General features: G+C 43.3%; 1 protein-coding gene across 8 annotated transcripts in view; it reads right to left on the bottom strand.

Annotated features, from left to right (window-relative positions):
• Positions 1 to 837: 837 nt before the first annotated feature.
• The window catches only part of ANO5 (anoctamin 5), a 74,060-nt gene continuing 52,922 nt past the window's right edge, over positions 838 to 21,975 (bottom strand). For 6 of the 8 annotated variants that reach the window (XM_033928036.1, XM_033928038.1, XM_033928034.1 and 3 more), the window contains 11 exons: positions 21,859 to 21,919; positions 20,996 to 21,147; positions 19,439 to 19,519; positions 17,274 to 17,496; positions 15,097 to 15,266; positions 12,784 to 12,881; positions 12,554 to 12,684; positions 10,956 to 11,161; positions 7,896 to 8,077; positions 5,755 to 5,860; positions 838 to 3,192 (listed from right to left, as the gene is read on the bottom strand). In XM_033928036.1, coding sequence (XP_033783927.1) covers positions 2,968 to 3,192; positions 5,755 to 5,860; positions 7,896 to 8,077; positions 10,956 to 11,161; positions 12,554 to 12,684; positions 12,784 to 12,881; positions 15,097 to 15,266; positions 17,274 to 17,496; positions 19,439 to 19,519; positions 20,996 to 21,147; positions 21,859 to 21,919 — 1,635 coding nt within the window. In that variant the 3' untranslated portion in view covers positions 838 to 2,967. Of the gene's footprint in view, positions 3,193 to 5,754; positions 5,861 to 7,895; positions 8,078 to 10,955; positions 11,162 to 12,553; positions 12,685 to 12,783; positions 12,882 to 15,096; positions 15,267 to 17,273; positions 17,497 to 18,712; positions 18,788 to 19,438; positions 19,520 to 20,995; positions 21,148 to 21,858; positions 21,920 to 21,975 lie in introns of all 8 variants that reach the window. The other 2 variants (XM_033928033.1, XM_033928037.1) reach the window with 2 other exon arrangements.

Below are 21,975 nucleotides of genomic sequence, written 5' to 3' on the forward strand. Positions count from 1 at the left end.
ATACTGCGAAAAGTGACACTTTCATCACACAGCATTCTCTATTCATGAAAATACATGCAAACCCCCCTCGTATAGTGGATTTTTGCAGTGCAATTTGCACTTTGTGGGGGGAGGGAGGGGAGATTTTTAAATGTGGCCCTTTAATATCAAATGATTTGTTTCCAGCTATTTTCACCTCAGTATATGTAATTTCACCGATCGTCTACAAAATGATGAATACCATCAATCACTTGGCAGTCAAGCCTGTATCCTGCCTGCCTAAAGCATTAATCTGCTTCCTAAAATATTCCGCAGCCTATAGGATTGCGTTACAGTGCTGCCCACACACTTAATACTTAACCTGGGCAGACTGGATGGGACAATCGGTCTATTTCTACTGTCATCTATAAAGTTTCTGTGGCGGTCTTATTCTCTGTACACCTCACTTCTGTTATTACATCATAAGAAACCATTTTAAAGAAAACCAGCACAGAAACTGAAATTAGACAGTTTAGAGATCAGATAGATAAATATTTAAAGTTGCAAACTTCCTGCTCTAAGACCCCATCCTTGGGCTCGGTTGTGTTTTTCACAGATGTTTTTTGCATTGTTAAATAATTTGTCCATTTTAACGGACTCTTAGAATTACAGGCATAAAATAAATATCTGCCCTATTACGTCCATTTCAAGTATTTGCTTATAAAACAATCCCACTACCCTAAAAACTGCACAGATAATGATATTTTCTCAGTCAGACAAAAGGGATCAGACTTTGTTTCAGCTCTTTAAGACAAGTTTAACATTCAAAGTGCAAACTGAGGCAAAGACATTACAATCTTAGGAACATTTTCATCCAGAACATGGAATAATAACACATGGAATAATAACACAGTTAACACTCTTGGCTGCGATCCTCCTTACTGGTTTGCATACTATTGGGTCATGTGCAGTTGTTTTTGCAAAGCTAAGTCTCCAGAAAAAGCCCAAATTTAAGTGCATAGTGTGAGAATGCAGTGGTAATTACTTGTAGGAAAACCTCTGTATATCCAGCAACTCACATGGGTTTGCCCTGTATTCCCACCCCCACAAGCTCCAAAAATTCATCCCACATCACCCATCTCACATTCCATGTAACTCTCTTTCTATTCCCCGCGGCTTCTCCTTCCAAGCTCTGCCAAATCTGCTCGCCAGCTGTGATAATTCACTCACTTCAGGTGCGCAGGTTTTCAAAATCCCACAACACCAAGCAGCTTTGATCCTATATGTTCTACTGCAATGTCTGTCTATAATCTGTGCATTTCCAGAGCTGGCTGTGAGATACTTCAAGGCAGCTGTATCAAAGTCAACGGATGGGAAACAGACACGTGGACCAGATGAGCAAATCCACTCCTTCCAGATAAGCAACTCGATATCCAACAGAGAAGGATTTCAGTACATCCCCAACGAATTAAGCATGAGCACAGTTTCTGCATCTGCAGAAGGGATAACCTTTGACCCGGAACTATTCTGAGGGGCTACGAATGAAGTTGGGAACCACTGCCAGTGAAAGCAGAAAAATCTGTATTCTTCCCTCCTCGGAGATTGAAGGCATATAAAAAAGGCACCAAGCACCGAGGGGCAAACATGTAAAAAATTATTAAAATCATAAAAAAGCAGCAATCGTTAATTATATCGTACAGTCATACAAAGCCCTTTCTGTAGCTACTTGCATAACCATTAATACTGAATCTACTTTCACAATTCTGTCGCAAAACAGTACATTTCTTCATGACATGATAGAAAAGGTTTGCAAAAGGCAAGTTAAAAAAAAAAACACTATTGAAGGGGATTCTAATACAGAAACTGTACAACAGTATCTTTTAAAGAAAACAAAGGCCATCACGGTACACGCTTGTCCACACGTGTCCATATATCTCATGTGATCATACATGCGTGAACAGTATTGCTCCCCCCACCCACACAGCACTTATGTTCTTCAGCCAAAGATTTTCTGAATCTTTAAAAAAAAAACCCCAACATTTTTAACCCTTTATGCTCACCCTCTCACACCAGAGGGCAGATTTGCAGTAAGCTGACGATCGCCTCAGAATATATTGTACAGAGACAACGGTATGAAGGCCTGCTGGCCATACATAGTTTTTACGCTGTCAGGCGCTCGGATCCAGCATTTTCCATTTGAAATCCAACATATAAATTTGGAACTACGTTCACAGGAGCCGATATGCCAACCCCATTCCTTCAAGCTTATGCCTATCATCCCAAAGTGGAACCAGAAGGGAAGACAGCAAGACAGAGTGGATGGGACAATTGGTCTTCATTTAACATTACCTATGTTACACTCAAAGGCACTCTTCACAGAGGCTCTCAGGGCTTTTTTCTAAGGTGGGTGTGTAGCAGAGGAGAATCCAAAGCACAGAATAAAAAGGAACGCATTATTCACGCTTTAATTTCTTGTTTTTCATTTGCCGCACCTTAAAATTAAGCTGCGTTCTCTGACATCTCCCACCCCCACCCCATCCCAAATTCTTAACCAGCATCAAGCTCAGAAGCATAAGTGCCAGCTCTGTGGGTGCTTGAAAACACCCCCTCTATATCGAGCAAACTCCTTAACTCTTCCAGGAAAGGATGATTGTTGTTGAACGAGTACCCCTAGATCATTTTGAAGTTTTCAGTCCCTACTGTTCGTTCATTTCATATCCTGACAATCAGAACATATGTCTCACTTCCAGCCTCCTCCATGACTGAACTGAGACAAAGGGGGTAACCGAGAGCAGGGTTAAATAATTGTAAAGCATCACATTCCCTAAAGCATTTACCAAGCCCAGACAGCTTAGCGACCATGGCTTTTCTAAACACGTCTGAGCTGGACTGAAAGCAAAGGGTTAAAACTGAGGCACTGCATTTGGACCTGTTGGATGTTCTGCCCAGGACTGAGGTTTTCAGGTAAAACATAAATAAAAAGCAGCAATCAGTGGCTGCCTCTGGTCACTACATGGCCTCTGAGAGCTGCACCTTCCCCGTCGTGGCCTTCACTTCTTTTTCCACGTCGATGTAATCCAATTTCCCACTGAGTTTTTCCTTCAGTTTATTGAGTTCATATTCATGGAGAATTCTCTGTGTCAGATACTTCTCTCGTTTGATTCTGGCTTTCACCTCAGAAGGCACATCCGGGATCAGCCAAGCCACAAAGAATTTCACCATAAACACAACATGCTGTAGAAAAAAAGACATTCCTTACTCAAGGAAGGGACAATACTGGGCAGTCTTGATCTGTTTTATCATTTTTTTTCAGCACAAAATAAAATCTGCCATAGATCCAAGGACAAACAAAACAACAGTGGAGAACATCAAGAAACATACACTGATGGCGTTCCAACATACGGATTTATTGAGTCAACTTTTTTGAATCAATACATCCATTTGTTGGAACGTCATCGGTGTACGTTTCTTCGTCTCCTCCGTTGTTGTTTTATCATTTTTTTTCAGCACAAAACTTAATAAAATGTTCCATAGATCCAAGGACAAACAAAACAACAGTGGAGAACATGAAGAAACATACACTGATGGCGTTCCAACATACGGATTTATTGAGTCAACTTTTTTGAATCAATACATCCATTTGTTGGAACGTCATCGGTGTACGTTTCTTCGTCTCCTCCGTTGTTGTTTTATCATTTTTTTTCAGCACAAAACTTAATAAAATGTGCCATAGATCCAAGGACAAGCAAAACAACAGTGGAGAACATCAAGAAACATACACTGATGGCGTTCCAACATACGGATTTATTGAGTCAACTTTTTTGAATCAATACATCCATTTGTTGGAACGCCATCGGTGTACGTTTCTTCGTCTCCTCCGTATTTTTTTTCAACAATGTAACACTAGAGGAATCCCTCAAAATATCAAGTTCCCTCTTCTAGTTTTTAGTCCATCCTCTTTAGTCTTACTTCTAGTTCCCTTTCCCATTTTGTTCCAATACTTACTTTGGGCCCATTATTCAAAGAATTTATACTGCTGACTTTGGGGCCCTTTTGCTAGTGAGCGTTAGCGGGCTTTATCGCACGTGGCACTTAGGCCTATATTCTCTAAATGGCACCTTAATTTAAGCATCTGTAGGTGCCCTTCCAGTGCCTAAGTTCAAACCGCTTTGTAAAACAGTACTTAAAATAAATTTCAAGGCGTCTACCGGTGCCCTTAAAAATGGCACAGGGGGGCACCTCCGGAGGCATAATTCACATAAAGGTAGGCACCGGAAACGTAGGCCTTGAAAACCCTGGCCTACGTTTCCGGCACCTATCTCTGCTGGAGGCGTGATTCCGGGCCTTGGCGCGTGCTAAGCTTCACTAGAAGAACCCCTTTGAAAGTTATGTTCATAAAGTGACCTCTTTCAGCTTTTATAAGGCTGAGTGCAAAGAGTTTTTTACTCAACATTTCACTAAACTCTTAAATTAAGGCATATAAAAAGGGGGACAGTAACAGGTTGTTCTAGAGCGCAGAAAGACGTTAGGAGCTTTGCACCGATTGTCAGCGCTTACCCTCCCCCTAACCTCTTTTACGAAACTTTAATATCAATTTTCGGCACAGGCCGGCGCATTGAATGCTCTACGGTGCTCCCGACACTCATGAGCGTTGGGAGCAGCGCAGAGCAATCAACGCACCAGCCTGCGCTAAAAACCACTTTTGTGGTTTTGTAAAAGGAGGGGGGGTTGGGGGGGGCTCACAAATCAGGTTCATTAATCCAGGCAAATGAATGGCAGGTTTTAAGCTCCTAAATTCAGATGATTTTCAGTTAAAAAATATTTGGCTGAAAAAAGGGGAACAAATTTAGGAGCTCAGCAGGGTGAGCAGGTTACCCATTCCAGAAGGGAGACTTTTGGCCAGTCCTGGTTTTAAAATTTTATCCCAAAGCAGTGTGGTATTTGTAGTCCTTGATGCTATCCGTTGCAATGAGTACTGCAGGTTCCACAATGCACCAGGAATCCAGGACTGGCCAAAAAGTCTCCCTTCTGGAATGGGTAACCTGCTCACCCTAGAGCAGGGGTGTCAAAATCCCTCCTCGAGGGCCGCAATCCAGTCGGGTTTTCAGGATTTCCCATAATGACTATGCATGAGATCTATGTGCACGCACTGCTTTCGTTGTATGCTAATAGATCTCCTGCATATTCATTGGGGGAAATCCTGAAAACCCGACTGGATTGCGGCCCTCGAGGAGGGACTTTGACACCCCTGCCCTAGAGCTTAGTTTTGTTTGACTATCGGGCTTTTACTTTTTAATATTTTTCTGGTTTTTGACTTCTGCCACTTTATAAAGGTGTCTGATTTCAAAAAAAACGTTAAAGCTTTGCTCTAGCCGTCTGGAAGCTGTCACCCTCAAGGGTCTCGGGTTTTTTGAAACAGCTATTGTATCAAAGCCGGGTTTCAGACCTGCAAAGCTAAGGGTTTTCAATTTACCTTTCTTTGAAACTTTGTTACTTTTGAAAGATTCAGTTCTGTGCGACATTGTTACCATTTATATGCGTTAATAAGTTTGTGTGCTACGATTAAGCTGTGAATTGCATTAAGTTTTCTTTTACCTGTGAATCATTGATTTATGAGCACAAAGAAGTTCTAAAGTTTGGACTTATAAAGTGATTCTCTGTTCCTGGTGGGTTTTGGAGTGGCTTTATCAACGATGGCCCATATCGGACAGTAAACTGAAACCCTGAGATGACATGAAGGCGCCATCACAGGATAGACGTAAACGACAAGATTTGTTTCAGAAGATTCTTTCTTACCTCCATGATGATAATAAAAGCCATTTTAGCTGCCAGGATGTGCCAGAACTGCATCGTGTGGGCATATCTCTTCTGGTGGTCTGGAGGGTAGCGATAGTCCCGGTACCTGTGAAGTATGAGAGAAATAATCATCCCAACACAGTGACATTGTAAAATAGCAACTAGAATCGGACGAACCAGGTGACTAGAGCCACACCTGATCCTCGGTGCATTACATTAATAGAAAAACCAAGCCTCAAAAAACATCCAAACCATGTACAAACTTTTATAGAAAAAAGGGGGTTGCTCAGAGGATCACAATAATTCTTTATAAATGTTTGTCATACATTTGGTCAAAAAGACTCAGGTATTATGAAAAGTCAACTAAATCATTATCAAACACTTTCACTGAAAGGATGCACAATGTCACATGACATAAAATAATAACACAGTCCAGGCTAGATGGTCATAATTAAATGGAGGAAAACGCCTCAGAGAAGGGCCCTCCCACCTCCACAAACGGTGGTATAACGGTGGGTAGGCGTTCACCTCATTGGCAACAAACCTCCTTTGTATGAAACAAGCACTGTGCTGTGTTATGCTTGGTTTGTAAAATATAATAGGAGATAGATGAAATATTAATCAACTTATCTTCTGTTGATCGGTATACCAACGGTGGCCAGTGTTTCACAAATCTGCTGCCTCAGGGTGTCATTATGACTCATTGAATATGAACTCATTCCTCAACACCATCATTCTACATTCTTCTTCTAACAAAACTAATCGCAATTTCTTTTTTTCTTTTAAAGTATCTAAACTCTAAGGTGATGAACATATCATAATGCATCTTTCTCCTCCTCTCTGCACGCCCTTTGCTGTCCCCTGTACTTTTTTTAAATTTATGAGGCGTGAGGTTGCTGCCCACGTTGGCATCGGTGATCTCTCTAAGGTTGCTTCCGGGACCAGCGCCTAGAAAGTGACATCAAAGGGTGAGCTGACATCGATGTGGGCGTGCTGCTCACACCGGAGAAGTTAAAAAGGGGCGGGAGAAAGGAAAAGGGCTGACTTGTAAGTTCATGGTGGAACGAGGTTTTTTGAGAACCTGAAGAGTCAGAGAAGGATTTTGCACCCATGAGGTTCTGTTTTGTACAATGTTTGCTTGGAAAAAAAATGAAAGGTTATTTTCTTCATGTTGAAGCTCGAGATTAAGAACTTTTTAGAAAGTATATTATTCAAAGACATAAAGAGAACCCATTCATAATGATCAGTTTTCAAAGGCTGAAAATGTTTCTCAGTGCAAGAGTTCCCCTGATCTAGACTTTGCAAATTTCTGAGAGTCATTTCGTTTTTTGGGGGTATTGATTTTCTTATACTCTGGCCCTGTATATGTTTGTTTGGGGGTTTTTTGTCTTCTGTGTTTATCCCACTTTGATAAGGAAGAGCAGGAGAGAGAGAGAGAGAGAGAGGTTTTTTTACATGGGAAAGTGAAATTGCTGGCTGTCAGGTTAAGCACCTCAGGTCTGACACTTCTTCTTGAAGGGAATAGACTTAGTAGATAAAGACAGGTTGTTCACCCTCTCCAAGGGAGAGAGAACAAGAGGCCACTCTCTAAAGTTGAAAGGGGACAGATTTTGTACAAACGTAAGGAAGTTCTTCTTCACCCAGAGAGTGGTGGAAAACTGGAACGCTATTCCAGAGGCTGTCGTAGGGGAAAACACCCACCAGGGATTCAAGACAAAGTTAGACAAGTTCCTGCTGAATCAGAACGAACGCAGGTAGGGCTGGTCTCGGTTAGGGCACTGGACTTTGACCTAGGGGCCATCGCGAGAGCAGACTGCTGGGCATGATGGACAACTGGTCTGACCCAGCAGCGGCTATTCTTATGTTTTTATGTTCTTATTAGTTACAAGAAATGTCGGGGACCTTCAAAGGATGATTCATGCAGGTAAGAAGCAGTGTACCTGCGTACATCAGGTGTCTGAAAACTACCCTCCTACAGCAAGGCAGCACATAGACTTTTAGCCACAGAGAAACCGTTTTCCACTAAGGATCCCCTGTGCTAATCCCGGATTTCTGCAGCTCTGGAATCTGCTTTAGTAAAGGCTGGGAGACAATGTGCCTTATCAGGCCCATAAGACATCCAGAAGAACAAATGAGCAAACCTGCAGGTGGTGTAACCCATCGGGTTCTCCAGCGGTTCCGTGCCATTCTTAAACTCCCTGGTGTCGAACACAGACAAGCTGCTGTTGATGTATCCAGCCATGGGCGAGTCCTCGTTTGTGTGATATGCGTAGTAAAAAACTAATCGTGGAATCATGTCCGACGTAAAAGCTACAATGAAAGCCTGAAAGAAAACATAGCGAAATAGAAATCAGGAAAGGGCCTGACGAATCCTCAACACGAGACATCAAGATCCAGTAAGAGCCCAATTTCTCCTTCTTCTTCCAATACGGCAAGCCTGACTGATTCCCAGTTTTATGGATCTTCTGTCCTCTTCCCAGGCTTTATCTGGGATGAGCATTTTAAGGGGTCCTTTTACTAAGGCGCGCTAAATGGGTTAGTTTCAAGTTTATTAGGATTTTTATATACCGCCTATCAAGGTTATCTAAGCGGTTTTTACAATCAGGTACTTAAGCATTTTCCCTCACAATCTATTTAACGTACCTGGGGCTACGGAGGACTGAGTGACTTGCCCAGGGTCACAAGGAACAGCCCGGGGTTTGAACCTACAACCCCAGGGTGCTGAGGCTGTAGATCCAACCACTGCGCCACACACTCCTCCGCCTTAGTAAAAGGACCCCTGTATTTTTCCATCATCACTTATTATATTACTTTATTATCTCTGATTTACCCCTCACTCTCCCTGTGCTTACCCCAAGCTTTACCTTCTCATTCCCCACCACAGGATCCCCCACCTACGCTTAACCTGGGCTTTTGCTCTTCCATTCCCCTGCCACAGGACTGAGGATCCTCGGTTCTCACTAGAGAATGACACGGGGACAGACAATTCCGGAACTTGGAGGCGAGGAGGATGGCAGTTTGAGTGCAGAGCTCCTCTCCCTGGACAATCTGCCTGCTTTTAAATATCAGCAGCAGTGGGAGATCAATTGCTTTTACACCTAAGCAGCAGCGGAACTATCCGCAACTACCAAGAGCCCACAGACCCGATCCAACCAAGAGTGTGAGCTCCACCTCCCCCTGCAGTCCACTAGGAAGATCAACTGTTTTTTACACCTAAGCAGCAACAGGACCAGCCACCACTACCGAGAGCCCTTTGCCCTGATCCAGCCAAACAAGTAAGCTCTTCCCCCAGCATTCCGTTGGAAAAATCAATATGCTTGCTTTTAAATATTATCAGAAGTAGGAGATCAACTGCTTTTACACCTAAGCAGCCTATAATAGGAGCCCTTGCCCCGATCCAACCAGGCATGTGAGCTCCTCCCCCTATATCCCGTTTAAGAGATCAATCTACCTGCTTTAAATATCAGCAGCAGTAGAAAAACAACTGCTTTTACATACAAGCAGCAGCGAGACCTACCGCAACCACCAAGAGCCCACAGACCCGATCCTGCCAGGAGTGTGAACTCCTCCCCCTGCAGTCCATTGGAGAGATCAATCTGCCTGCTTTTAAATATCAGCAGCAGTGGAGATCAACTGCTTTTACACCTAAGCAGCAACGAGACCAGCCACAACCACCGAGAGCACACAGACCCGATCCTACCAAGAGTGTGAACTCTTCCCCCCATGCAATCCGCTAAGAAGATCGACTGTCGGCTCCGGGCGGCTTTCCCGCAGAGGAGAGAATCCTGCATTCACCCTGGGCCTCATCTGGGGCAGCCTCCTTGGAGCGGCTGGGGCACGGGCAGTGTGTCTGGGAGGGAATGCATGGATGGGAGAACATCGCAGGGGAGGAGACATAGGCATCCTGGGACTGTCTGCCAGAAGAAGCCCTTTCTGGAAACGTCAATCGCTCCTCCTAAACTTACTTGCTCCACTTCATCACTGACGCTGAAACCGTGGATTGAAGACAAAGTTTTATTTTATTTTTCTTTCCAGCTTATGATTTATCTTTAATCTTATCTATTGTTTTGCCTTTTGTCTTTGTTTTGTTCTATTTCTATCATTTAAATTTCTCCAGAATTCTACTGTTCAACGGCTCCCCCTTCTGCTTCTATTCCTTTCTCTCCTCTCTTCTACCTTCCAAAGTATTTAGATCAATGCTGTCTTGTTAAAATGTTTATTTTATTTTTATTTTTCCTCTAACTCTACTTTTCACTTCTCTATTACCCTCCAGGTACTTTAGTTAGATTGTGAGCCTTTGGGACAGTAAGGGAATTTTTCAAGTACCTTTCTTATTTCTAATCTTAATGTATATTTTCTGTAAACCGCTTAGAACCTAACGGATGTAGCGGTATATAAGAAATAAATTACATTACATTACATATTTCCCCCTCCCACAAGTTTTCTCCCTGTCCATTCCTGTAAGCTCTGCCTTAACCGTACAAGCCTCGAACACTTATGATTTTAAAGGATTTGAGGCTTGTGCAGATGAGGACGGAGCTTAGGCATTGGTGGAATGAGGCATGATGACATCACAATCTGAACACTAGAATGTTGCTACTTAGGATTTTAAAGTGTTTGAGGCTTGTGCAGATGAGGATGTAGCTTAGGCATTGGTGGAATAAGACATTATGACATCACAATCTTAGCTCTAGAATGTTGCTACTTAGGATTTGAAAGGGTTTGAGGCTCGTGCAGATGGAGCTTGCAGGAATGAGGCAGGGACAGGAAAAGAACTCTCTGGGATGGGATGGGAAAATGAGTTCCTGTGGGGACGGTGAAAAATTTGTCCTTGTGTCATTCTTTAGTTCTCACCCCAGGCTTTCTCTGCACTCCTCACCACTAAAGATTCTTCTATGCTTATCATAGGTTTTACCCTCCCACCTCCTTTTCCCTAATCCCAGTACTAAGGATTCTCTATTCTCATCACAGGCTTCATCCTTTCATTTCCACTACAGAAGCTCCTTTGCTTCCACTTTGACTAGTAGGACACTGTCTCATGCGTCCTATTACCTTTTCCATAAAATATCTGCTTCTGTTATGGTTGACATATTCCTCCCCTGCCTCATTTTATGTAGACTCCCAAGAACAGATACAGTTAAACAGGCTTAAAGTCTAAAAAGACAAGAGGAGGCCTATCTCGTCCCTTCTGGTAGACTTACGTTGGTTACAACCGACAAGATGGCCATGCCATTGAGAATCTCTTGCCACACGCCTATGCTGTGGGCCTTGGCAGCCACAGGCCTTCGGTGCTGAGTGGTGAGCTTCCAGGAATCAACTCGGATCTCCAAGATGTTGTTCATGAGGGCCAGAAGGGGAGCCAGAGGAAAAGAGGCTACGAACAGCGTGATGAATCCAAACTGAATGACTACATGGGAGGAAGAAATGGTTAACCCAATACCACAGCAAATACATCTCAACAAACGTTTATTTATATAATATGTTTCACAGGCACTCTGGATGAGGAAAAATGAAACTATAGTGTGGCAACAATAGAGATATAATAGCAGTACATTTCTTTACTGTTTTCACACTATATTTTTGATAATTGAGTTGTATAGGGAGTAATATCCCCTCTTTAAAGTGTAATTGGAAAAATGAAAATATACATAATAAATACAGTGACAAGTAAGAACAAGTAAAAAATATAGGCATATCTAAAACAAACCTCTACACTAGGCTTAGATTTGTTGATTGTTTTGCTATATTGTTATTATGCAGGTTTTAATGTAATCCACTTTGGTTTAAGCAGAATATAAAGGATGAAAATAAATAAAATAAACAAACAAACATAAAAAACACATTACTCAAATAAAAACATAACCTCATCATCATCATCCGAGATTGCTTACTAACCTACCACATAACTATTGAGGAGGAAAACCAAGAGCCATGCTGGACCCCCTTGGATGCAAATGCCAGCTGCTGCTTGAAAATGATGTCCAAGCAAGGACAGTGGAGGAGTAGCCGAACGGTTAGTGCAGAGGCTGGGGAACCAGGTTCAAGTCCCACTGTGGCTCCTTCTGTCTCTGGGAAAGTCACTTAACCCTCCAGTACCTGCATAAACTCTAAACTGCTTTGATTGTAACCACAGAAAGGCGGACTATCAAGTCCCATTCCCGTTCACATCTATGCAATGCTTCCAAACATAACTACATGAATCACCATAAATATTTAAGAGTACAATCTTCAAGGAATTCATTTTCTGGCTTGCAAACCTGAATTCATTACTCACTTCCAAAGGAGGATGATAACATGGGACGAACTTATACTATACTTCACTCCATTTCTGTCTCCCCCCCCCACACACACACATACCCCTGGAAAATGACTCCAAGAAAATTCACTCTCACCTTCCCAGGGCTTGGTGGCCTAATGCGTAACCATGTTTGATTTGTTGGAGAGAGATTAAAGAATCCCATCACCTAGCCCTCCTCAACTGCGTAGTGTATAACTGACGGGCTTGGGCTGATTTTACAGATACTGGTCTGGATAAACAGTTCATCTGAACTCAGGCTGTATCTACCTCCAACATGCACAGAAGTCAGAAGACACAGAAACTCCATCTGCAAAGGGAACCTGTTCCTTAAGAATCATGGTATCTGCTTTGCCTACATGTTTCATACCACAATCTCTATAAAGAAAGGCAAGTGTTTATTCCCTAAAAAGAGGTTAAAAAAAAGGTTTTATTAGGTGACCCAGGAATGCATCAGAGGCAGTCATCTGACTAGAAGTATCAAGTTCAAAACAATAAGCTTACCCATCTCCAGATACTCATAGAACAACCCTAGGTTCCCAAAACTCTGTAGGTCATGATCTTGTTCCCAGCGACTGTACAAATTATCTGGGTGACCTCTAGCCTTCCGTCGCCTCCACCAGTTCCAAACCCATCTATAATATGCGGGGAGAGAGAGAGAGAGAGAAGGTAGTAAGAGGGTGTTCCAGCTGCACAAGAACTGACCGTGCACAGTGCTTTGGAGGGTCACTTACGGGACAATGGCCTCCTGGATATTTCCCCAGATCTGTTTACCAGCCATAATAATGGTGAGTTGCGTGGTCAGTTCTATGAGACAGCCAGCAGGGTCACACTGATGGAGAACAGAGATCTCGGTAAACAACTCTCATTGAAAATAATCATCCCGGTCTTTAATGAAGGAAGGCCCCACTCGGACGAACTCATTCTGCAGCTCAGACGCGTTCAAAATGGACTGGAGAAGCAGAGGCCATGAATGTGGAGATGGAGTAATGGCTGCTTTTAGAGGAGGATTCTTTAAGAGGTTGCCTAGGACAGGGGTAGGCAATTTCAGTCCTCGAGAGCCAGAGCCAGGTCAGGTTTTCAGGATATCCACAATAAATATGCATGAGATAGATTTGCATCTCAAGGAGGCAGTGCATGCAAATCTATCTCGTACATATTCATTGTGGAGATCCTGAAAACCTGGCCTGGCTTCGGCTCTTGAGGACCGGAATTGCCTATCCCTGGCCTAGGACCATCGGGCAAAGAAATACCTAGTAGAGAATGGCACCACTATTTGTTGGGATTTTAAGGAAGAACATTTTGGTCCAAATTCTCAAAATGGCGCTGTAAGTTGAGCAGTGGTAGCGCCCTACTGCTGCCTAACTTAATCATTTTAATTGGGATTAATCGGCACGGTAATTGACCATGTCATTTAAAACCAATCAAAATATCATTTAAAAAAATGCCTACACAAAGGGACAACCGTAATCACAAGGAAGCAAGTCTAGATAAATTTAAAGGATCACTTTTTGTATAGAGATGCCTTTCAACACTCCTGATCTGATAAAGGCAGCCCGAACAAATCCCTTCTCCTTTTCTTTTCTCTACTTCATTGTAGCTCACTTCCAGTCCTTCTGCACCATGTTGTCTGTCTTGTCTTTGTCATCATGTAATTTTTGTTGTCATGTATTTCCTGATTTTATAATATTTTGTATAATCGCTTAGTAACACGATAGGCGATATATCAAATTATCATTAAACTTGAAACATCTAGAGGGGGCTAAGGTCAAAGTAGGCGTGGTTTATGCTGGAAATGACCTTAAGCGCACTCGATTCTTGTCAAATATAGGCACCAGGAATGTAGCCCTTCAAAACCATGGCCTACATTACCAGCGCCTATGTTTTAATGGTAGCTGTGATTCTGCAAACGGTGCCAGAGCGCGATTGGCACGAGTTTTTTAGGCGGCCGCTGATGTAGGCACCATTTGCAGAATCCGGCACTTTGAGCCTTATTCTTTTTGCCACTCCCTCTTTTGCATTTTATCTGCAATTTGGATTATTGTCTCATTATGCATTTGCAACTATTCCAAGAACTATAAATCAGTCGCAATAATGTGTTTGTCTTTTTTTTGAGGGGGGGAGGGGGAGGGTTTTTTTTAAATATCATACATGTTTTTCATATATTTCTCATAATAATAATAACTTTATTCTTATATACCGCCAACAATCTTGCGACTTCTAGGCGGTTTACAATAAAAACTGTAAATACAATCAAAGAAGTTGTAGATACAATCAGGAGAAACTTTACGTACAGCGAATTAAAGAGTATAGCAATGTATATCTCGTACAATGAATTAGAGAGTATAGCAGTGTACATCTGATAACATTAATAATGTTAATGTCAGTTTATGTGTTGCAAGGCCAGGAAGTGCCAGGTTGTTTACATAGAAGTAGATATATTCCATAAGTTCGTAGAGTGTTCATATTTAGTGAATAGGGGTTGGGGTTAACAGTTTGCACATTTAGGTATGTGGTGATGTTACGAGGGGGGTTGATGTTCCGGTTCGTTACCTAGGTATTTCAAGAATAGGTAAGTTTTTAGGTGTTTCCTGAATTCTTCATAGTTGTTTGTGTGCGCAATTAGTTTTTCTAGGTCTTTACCCCATATGGCTGCTTGGTATGATAGCAGTTGTTGATGGTGTCTCTTATATTTGCACCCTCTAGCCGGTGGGGAGACGAATTTCATGTGTATAATGTACAAGCTAATCTTTTTATGCATGTGTCTCTTGTATTATGAAACAAGAAAACAGAAAGAATGTTTTACACAGATGTCTAAGAAATGGAATCAAATTGTCCTACATTCCAAATTTCATCCCCTCTTTCCTGCCTTAATACAGCATACAAATATTTGAAATCTGAGGGTCTTCCGCAATGGCAATGAAGAGCAACAACAGCTTGTCTGCCAACAGGAGTCAATCCTTTTACCCCTGGTCAGTGGGATTCAAAATGTAAAAGGCTTCCTACGTGGATGACTGAGTGCAAAATCCATTACATGGGGGTCGTACCTCCTCATTCCTCCAGTTCCCAAACATATATGTGTATTCTGCCGGGTACCCCACAAACTTCCCTTTGAAGAAGGCCACGTAGAAGCAGGATGAGTAGTAATTGACAAACTGGAAGAGGAACATTTTCATGGTGAGTCTGTTCTCATACTCCAGATGTGTTCGTGGAATTTCTGCAAACCAAGACCCAACAGGTTAAGAACACAAGAATAGGCCTAGCCTAGTCTCCTGTTTCCAACAGTGGCCAATGCAGGACCCAAGTACCTGGCAGAAACCCAAAGAGTAGCAACATTCCAGGATCCCAACTTGTAGCAACATTCCACGCGGAATCCCCAAAGAGTAGCAACATTCTTTGCTGCTCCCCCCTTCCCTGGCCAGCTCACTCCTCCCACTACGAGAATGGAGTCTCCACTGTCCACATTACTAAATGTGCTTCCATCACGCACTGGGCAAATCAACATTACTGTTAAGGACCTAAGCAGAGAGGCCAAAGGCAAACGGTCATTAAATCCTACAATAACATGCCTGCAATGCAGTGTTTTGTGCTGCATTATTCAAAGTCTTCTTCCAACTCTCTCTCTCTATGGGAAAAGATCTAAACTAACATAACATAACATAAAGTTTATTTATATACCGCAAAAGCCTTTAATCTTTTCTCTAATACCGAGTGGGTCAATACTCAGTCACTACAGTCAGTGCTGGGGGGTTTTCATGAAAACAGACACAGATATCTGATGCATCTATTCAAATACTGAGTGATGCTAATTAGCCATGTAGAATGGCAAGCAACACCACTATCCAAATCGTGATGACAGCAAAACTGCTATCCAGATAATTGCCGGATCCTCCTTTGCTCTGCCCAGGCACTATCCAGAGTACTGAGGGTCTGCAAGACTATTCAGTGGCCAGCACCAGCTATTTATCTGGATAACAGCAGTAGTTATTTGGATAAACGCATTGAATATTGACCTGGAGATTAAGATATGTGAAACTGCAAACTAAATCTTAACCACAAGAGGGCACTAGCTGCAAACAGATACACAACTCCCTCCGGCACTCCTTGCATACACTGCAAGCCCCTAAAATTCTCTGCCGGGACATACAGGTTAATGGATAGAGGTGTTTAATGGCTCGATTTAAGTGCAGCATTATTTCAGAAAATGTACCTAGTTTTTTTCATGCTTTTACATGCTATATCCCCCTTTGAGGAATCAAGTACACATCAGCTGATTTTTCTTCCCATCCTTGAAATGAACATACTACACCTAAAATTACTTAGTGCAAACCTTGAATCTCCAGAACAAATAATATAATTCATAGATTTGCCTTTTTGTTCAGTGCATTTCATTAATGAGTACATTTTCAGGGGCCCTTCTAGGCTAATCTCTGTTTTGGAAACACAGAGAGGAGAGAATCTAGGAGCTGATTTTAAGTATTCAGGGATTGTTTTGCAAGCTGGGACATCATCACCGATTGATTACAGCTCTGCAGTAAATTTCAGCTGTTTTGTCGCAGCCTCTACTCAAAATGTTGCCGCATGACTCACCCGCTAATGGGCAGATTTGATGGCCTTTATCTGTCCTGATAGGTTGCGATGCGACCATGTGACTCCCAGCCTACACTTCATCAGTTACCTGGATGTAAAGTTCACATTTTCGCTTTTGTTATGCCTTTGCACTTTCTCTGGTTTTGCACCAGCTAAGCCACAGTCCTGGTTCTTCTCAGCATCTACCACCCTTTCTGTAAAAAAGTACTTCCTGAGCCTATCACCTGCCAGTACTTGGTACAACAGACACACCAGCTTTCTATCTAGGAAATATTTCATGGGACTAAAATCTGGCAATGCAATCTACCCTGCGTAAAATATGCGAAGCAACGGGAGACTATCGGAGGCCTGCATGCAAGATAAGGCGCAGTGGCGCAGTGTTTAAAGCCACAGTCTCAGCACCCTGAGGTTGTGGGTTCAAACCCCCGCTGATCCTTGTGACTCTGGACAAGTCGTCACTTAATCCCCCCATTGCCCCAGGTACATTACATAGATTGTGAGCCCACTGGGACAGACAGCGAAAAATGCTGGAGTACCTGATTAAATTCATGTAAACCATCCTGAGCTCCCTTGTGAGGACAATATAGAAAATCGAATAAACAAATAAATTTTCCAGGGTCCGAGGGAAGCTTACCCATGTCAGTGATCCAGATGGCCACTCTCTCGTAAAGGAAGTTCAGGATCATGATGAGGATGAAGTTCAGGCAGGAGGCCGTGACAGATGTTGCCAGCTGTGGGGTGAGCAGGCCACTGATGGGCTCCAGGCTCTGGTTATTCTCCATGATGCTGGCAAAGGCAGCGTAGACGGAAAGCCGGTACACGATCACCGCTACCATACTGGCGATGATCAGTAAAATCTAACCAAGGAGGGGGAGAAGGAACTTTACAACCCGGGAGTGAGATGAAAGCTGACGTAAACCTACTATTGGCCTGGGTGCAGGACATGGAAAACCAAGATGGCATTTGTCAGGCTCCATCCTGAGTTTCAACTCTAAGAGTGACAAATACACAGTGTACGCGCATCACAAGGTGGATTTTTAACCATTCCTCCCCCCAGTCCAGAATGAGCTCACCCATATTATGTACCTCTTTTTGCCTGACGAAGTAAGGAATGAGAGCTGCCATTTAAAATTCAAAAGGGCCATCAAGACCTAGATTTTCACTTTGGCCTAGAGAATGACACGGGGACAAATTTGTCCTCATCCCCGCAGGAACTCAATTTCTGCTTCCCGTCCCCGTGAGTTCTGTCGCTGTCCCTGTCCTCATCTGCACAAGCCTCAGACACTTTAAAATCATAAGTGTCCGAGGCTTGGGCGGTTAAAGCAGAGCTTCCAGGAATGGGGCAGGGACAGCGACAGAACTCGTGGGGATGTAGAAAAATGTGTCCCCCATGTCATTCTCTAGTGCACTACTCTATAGAATCTGGAGGAAATGTTATAAATAGGAAAATATTAACAAGTCTCTTATTACAGTACAAGTCAATTTATTATTAATGCTGATAACACACTAAACTAAACTAAACCTTAAGTTTATATACCGCATCATCTCCACGGATGTTGTGGAGCTCGGCACGGTTTACAAGAACTTAAAATATAGGAAGAGAAGGAAAAAAAAGATTTACAAGAACTTATATATAGAAGAGAAGAGTAAGGGGGGATAGAATCACATGCAGCCAACAACCATATTTCGGATTTAATTTGGAAGCCCCATAGAGAAAATCTTACAAAACCCATCCAAGCAATAGCCCTGCAAGCCCAGAATTAAGGTGCACCACACTGACACTGTCCTATGGAAATAACTTTCCCTCCGCACTAATAGCGAAGTCCCCTGGGCTTAAAACAAGCAGCAAAACGCCACGCGCACAAGAGAAACAAAGAAGGAAACAAAGCAAAACATTTGGCACATTGGACTTGGCCCAGATACCAGTGTGGGACTGTGTAGAGAGTCACAGATCCAATCTGATTGACCTTGCAAGGTTTTATCTGAGCCCTCCGCGCCCCAGCGGCTGGGTCTGGACCAGCTCCAAGTCTAACCAAATGTCACAGTAAGTATTAGATTGGAGAAGATGCTCACCCAGAATAATACCGTGGATCCCGAGAAGCAGAATCGCGCAGCTTTGCTAGTTAAAGGCAAAAAGGGCTCCATTTCCTGAAACAGTGAAGCAGGCACAGCACAGTTCAGACACATCCTATAGCAGCCACGGTGTGCACAAACCCAGAGCAGGTTACTCTCTGCCGTGCAAACATCAATGCACCCATAAGAAGCTAAACCAGTGGTTCCCAACCCTGTCAGGCCAGTCGGGTTTTCAGGATAGCCCTAATGAATATGCATGAGAGAGATCTGCATATAATGGAGGTGCCAGGCAGGCAAATCTGCTCCATGCATATTCATTAGGGCTATCCTAAAAACCTGACTGGGAACCACTGAGCTAAACCTTTCCATGGCTACCAAAATCCTTCTCTAGGGGAAGATCCAAAACAAGAGTTTCTGAATGTATAAAACCAGTTAACGTATCATAGTATATCAAATTTAGATGTTCACGGCATAGCATTCCCATGTTATTAGGCTGACGATAACGGAGTCTTAAGCCCAAACAAAATAACGTGACTGCTTACTTCTTTAAGACCCTACTCAAACAGGTGCATTTCGTGAATCCGCACAGCGTCAGAGCAGCCTGCTCACACCTGGCTATGTCACACTGCATCCTACCAAGCAACCAGAGCTCCCACCGGCGGTCAAGGTTAATTGCATTAGTGGTTATTCTGAAGGGAGCAATGTGTTGCTGTGGTTAGGGCTTACCCAAAACATTATGGACATCCAACACAGGAAGAGTTTGCCAAGGACCTGGAAAGTTCTTCGTTCTATAATCAGTTCTATTTCCTACAATGTGAGATCAGATAGTCTCAAGTATAAGAGACGGCTCATTTTGTACAGCAGAGAACAAGAGACATTCGAAGGGGAGTCATAGACCCATCAGAAAGCCTCTGTCCTCCACCGTTGTATCGTGTCTAGTTCTTAGCTATACAGGAAAGAGGTATATATAATTAAAATGTCATTGAAAACAAAATAAGCTGATAAACATGATGATATCATGGGACTACCCGCCCAATCCAATTTTCTAAGGGAAAAGAGCTCAGTAAATCAGGCCTAGCTAGGATGACGTTCCCTAGAAGGCACAAAGAACTGCCGGACTCGGCATTATTTCCACTCAGGAGATCTACCTGGGTTATAGGACATGCATTAAACTGAAGAGTTAGGGCAGGAGATGGTTATGAAGCATTATACAGTATTTCACACAGGTTGGAGACTCACTCGTAGAGTCTTCATGAGAATGAGGTAAAAAATAGAAGGCAATCGACCCTCCTGTCCTTGTACCAGTAGGAGTCTCTGAAGTGGAGGCCTGGGAAGCTCATGTCATGCAGCATCTTTTTCTGCTGATCTGTTCAAAAGGCCTCACATTCTACGAGGACTGACAATAATTAAGAGCTCCACAATATGGGCTTTTTTTCTTTATACATTTTCAAACAAACATCAAGACCATCAGGACATAAAAAATTATAGTACAACCCAATACCCACTCTGGGAACGGGAAGAGGTTATACCATTCATGTACTTGGTTTCATGGACACTATCATTTCCCTGGATCTGCTACATCCAGGGAAATCGCCAGGCCCACAGAAGAGACTTGCAAAAGAAGCTGCTGGAATCGGAGATCATGAACTTTGCGATGTGTATTAAAGAGCTCAATCTCATCTCATGTACATCTTAGATTTGAGTTCTTATTTGGTTTCATCAGCTCTACTTTACTACAATTTATACACAAGCACGACACGTCACCTCCCAATGAAGTACCTGAGGCAAAAAGAGATCAAGAAGGGGTATCTACAGATACATGGGTGCTTGCCAGTGGAATAAAAAGGGTGGCATCAGTTAGGGTAGGCTGGGAGAAGAACCTGCAAGGATCTGATTTTAGAACCCCATGCCTTCCTTCTTCCAGTACTTTACGCCACCAAAGTACATGGAGTTCAGACTCGCCCCAATATCAGGCACTGCAGAATTTGCAAGGGGAAACTCAATGACTTGGGAACCCATGAATACAAACTAGCTTTGGGCCTGCAAGCTGGGGATTTGGCTTCCTTCTGACTTCTTCATGCCTCTCTGATACTTCAATGGGAAACTGATCCTTCAATGCAAGCTGAGGACTTCCTGCCCTGGTCCGTCATCATAGTTCAACTCATGACCTACATCAGGCTTCGCAAGCCTAAAACACAGGCCGTTGCTAGGACAAAAAGGTTTACGAAGAAGGTGCTTTCAAGAGACATTTATTACAGAAGAAAATAGTTTATTTCGGTTTACCTGAGTGACTGGGTTCTTCTTCTTCGATGTACATTTGGCTTCGTATTCAGGCCTCAACTGGAGCTGTTGCTGCTCTTCCTCAAAGTCAACCAAATCCCATTCATACTCCAACCGGGCCTGTCTCCGCTTCCAGAACTCCAAAAACAAAGTGACTGTAGGCAAAAAGTCACAAGAAATGCTAATATTAAAGCCCTTCTGAACAGTGGCGTAGTGAGGGTAATAGGTACCCCCTGACCTCTTTTCTACCCCCTACCCCCATCCACTACTTCCCCACCCCTTCCCTTCCCCCATACCTCTAACATTCACAGCGTGAGCAGCAACCCCAACCTGCAGCTCACGTGCTGGTTCTTCCTCTGATGTCACTTCCTAGGTGACGTCCAGGAAGTGACAGTAGAGGAAGAGCCAACGCTGGTGCGAGCAGCAGGTTGGGGTTTCTGCTTCCACTGCAAACAGTAACAAGGTACGAGGGAAGGAGTGGGGGAGGTGGCGGAGAGGAGGACAGGAGGCAGCGCCCACACCAAGATGGAACCCGGGGCGGATGCCCCCCTCCCCCCCCCCCCCCGCTTCCGAGAAACATATGCACTTCCTACTGGTATTTCACCTTCCAGGTCCATCCGCCAACAAAGCAGGAAGTCGAGAATGGGCCGGTCTGATCGTTACGACCAACTGCAGCCACTCTTTTCCCCATAATTCCACCTGACTTCAAAGAGCCAGGCAGAGCTCAGTAGCAACTGAACGTTCAAGAAGAAGCCAACGTCTTCAAATGATATGAGAATAAAACAAATACGGTGATTAAGAAGAAACGGGTCACAGCAGGACAACACCTTGGGATCAAAGAAGCTTTGCAAGAGAAATGAACTCACCCCAGATGCCCATGAAGATGGCAAAAAACAGCGTCGCAACATTGTCAAATAAGTGGGAATACTGCAAGAGAAGTACAAGGTGAGCGGAACAATTCCTGCATCCAGACCAAAAACATG

This window comes from Geotrypetes seraphini, chromosome 19, assembly GCF_902459505.1.
Source record: "Geotrypetes seraphini chromosome 19, aGeoSer1.1, whole genome shotgun sequence".
In the NCBI taxonomy this organism is placed as follows: Eukaryota; Metazoa; Chordata; class Amphibia; order Gymnophiona; family Dermophiidae; genus Geotrypetes; species Geotrypetes seraphini.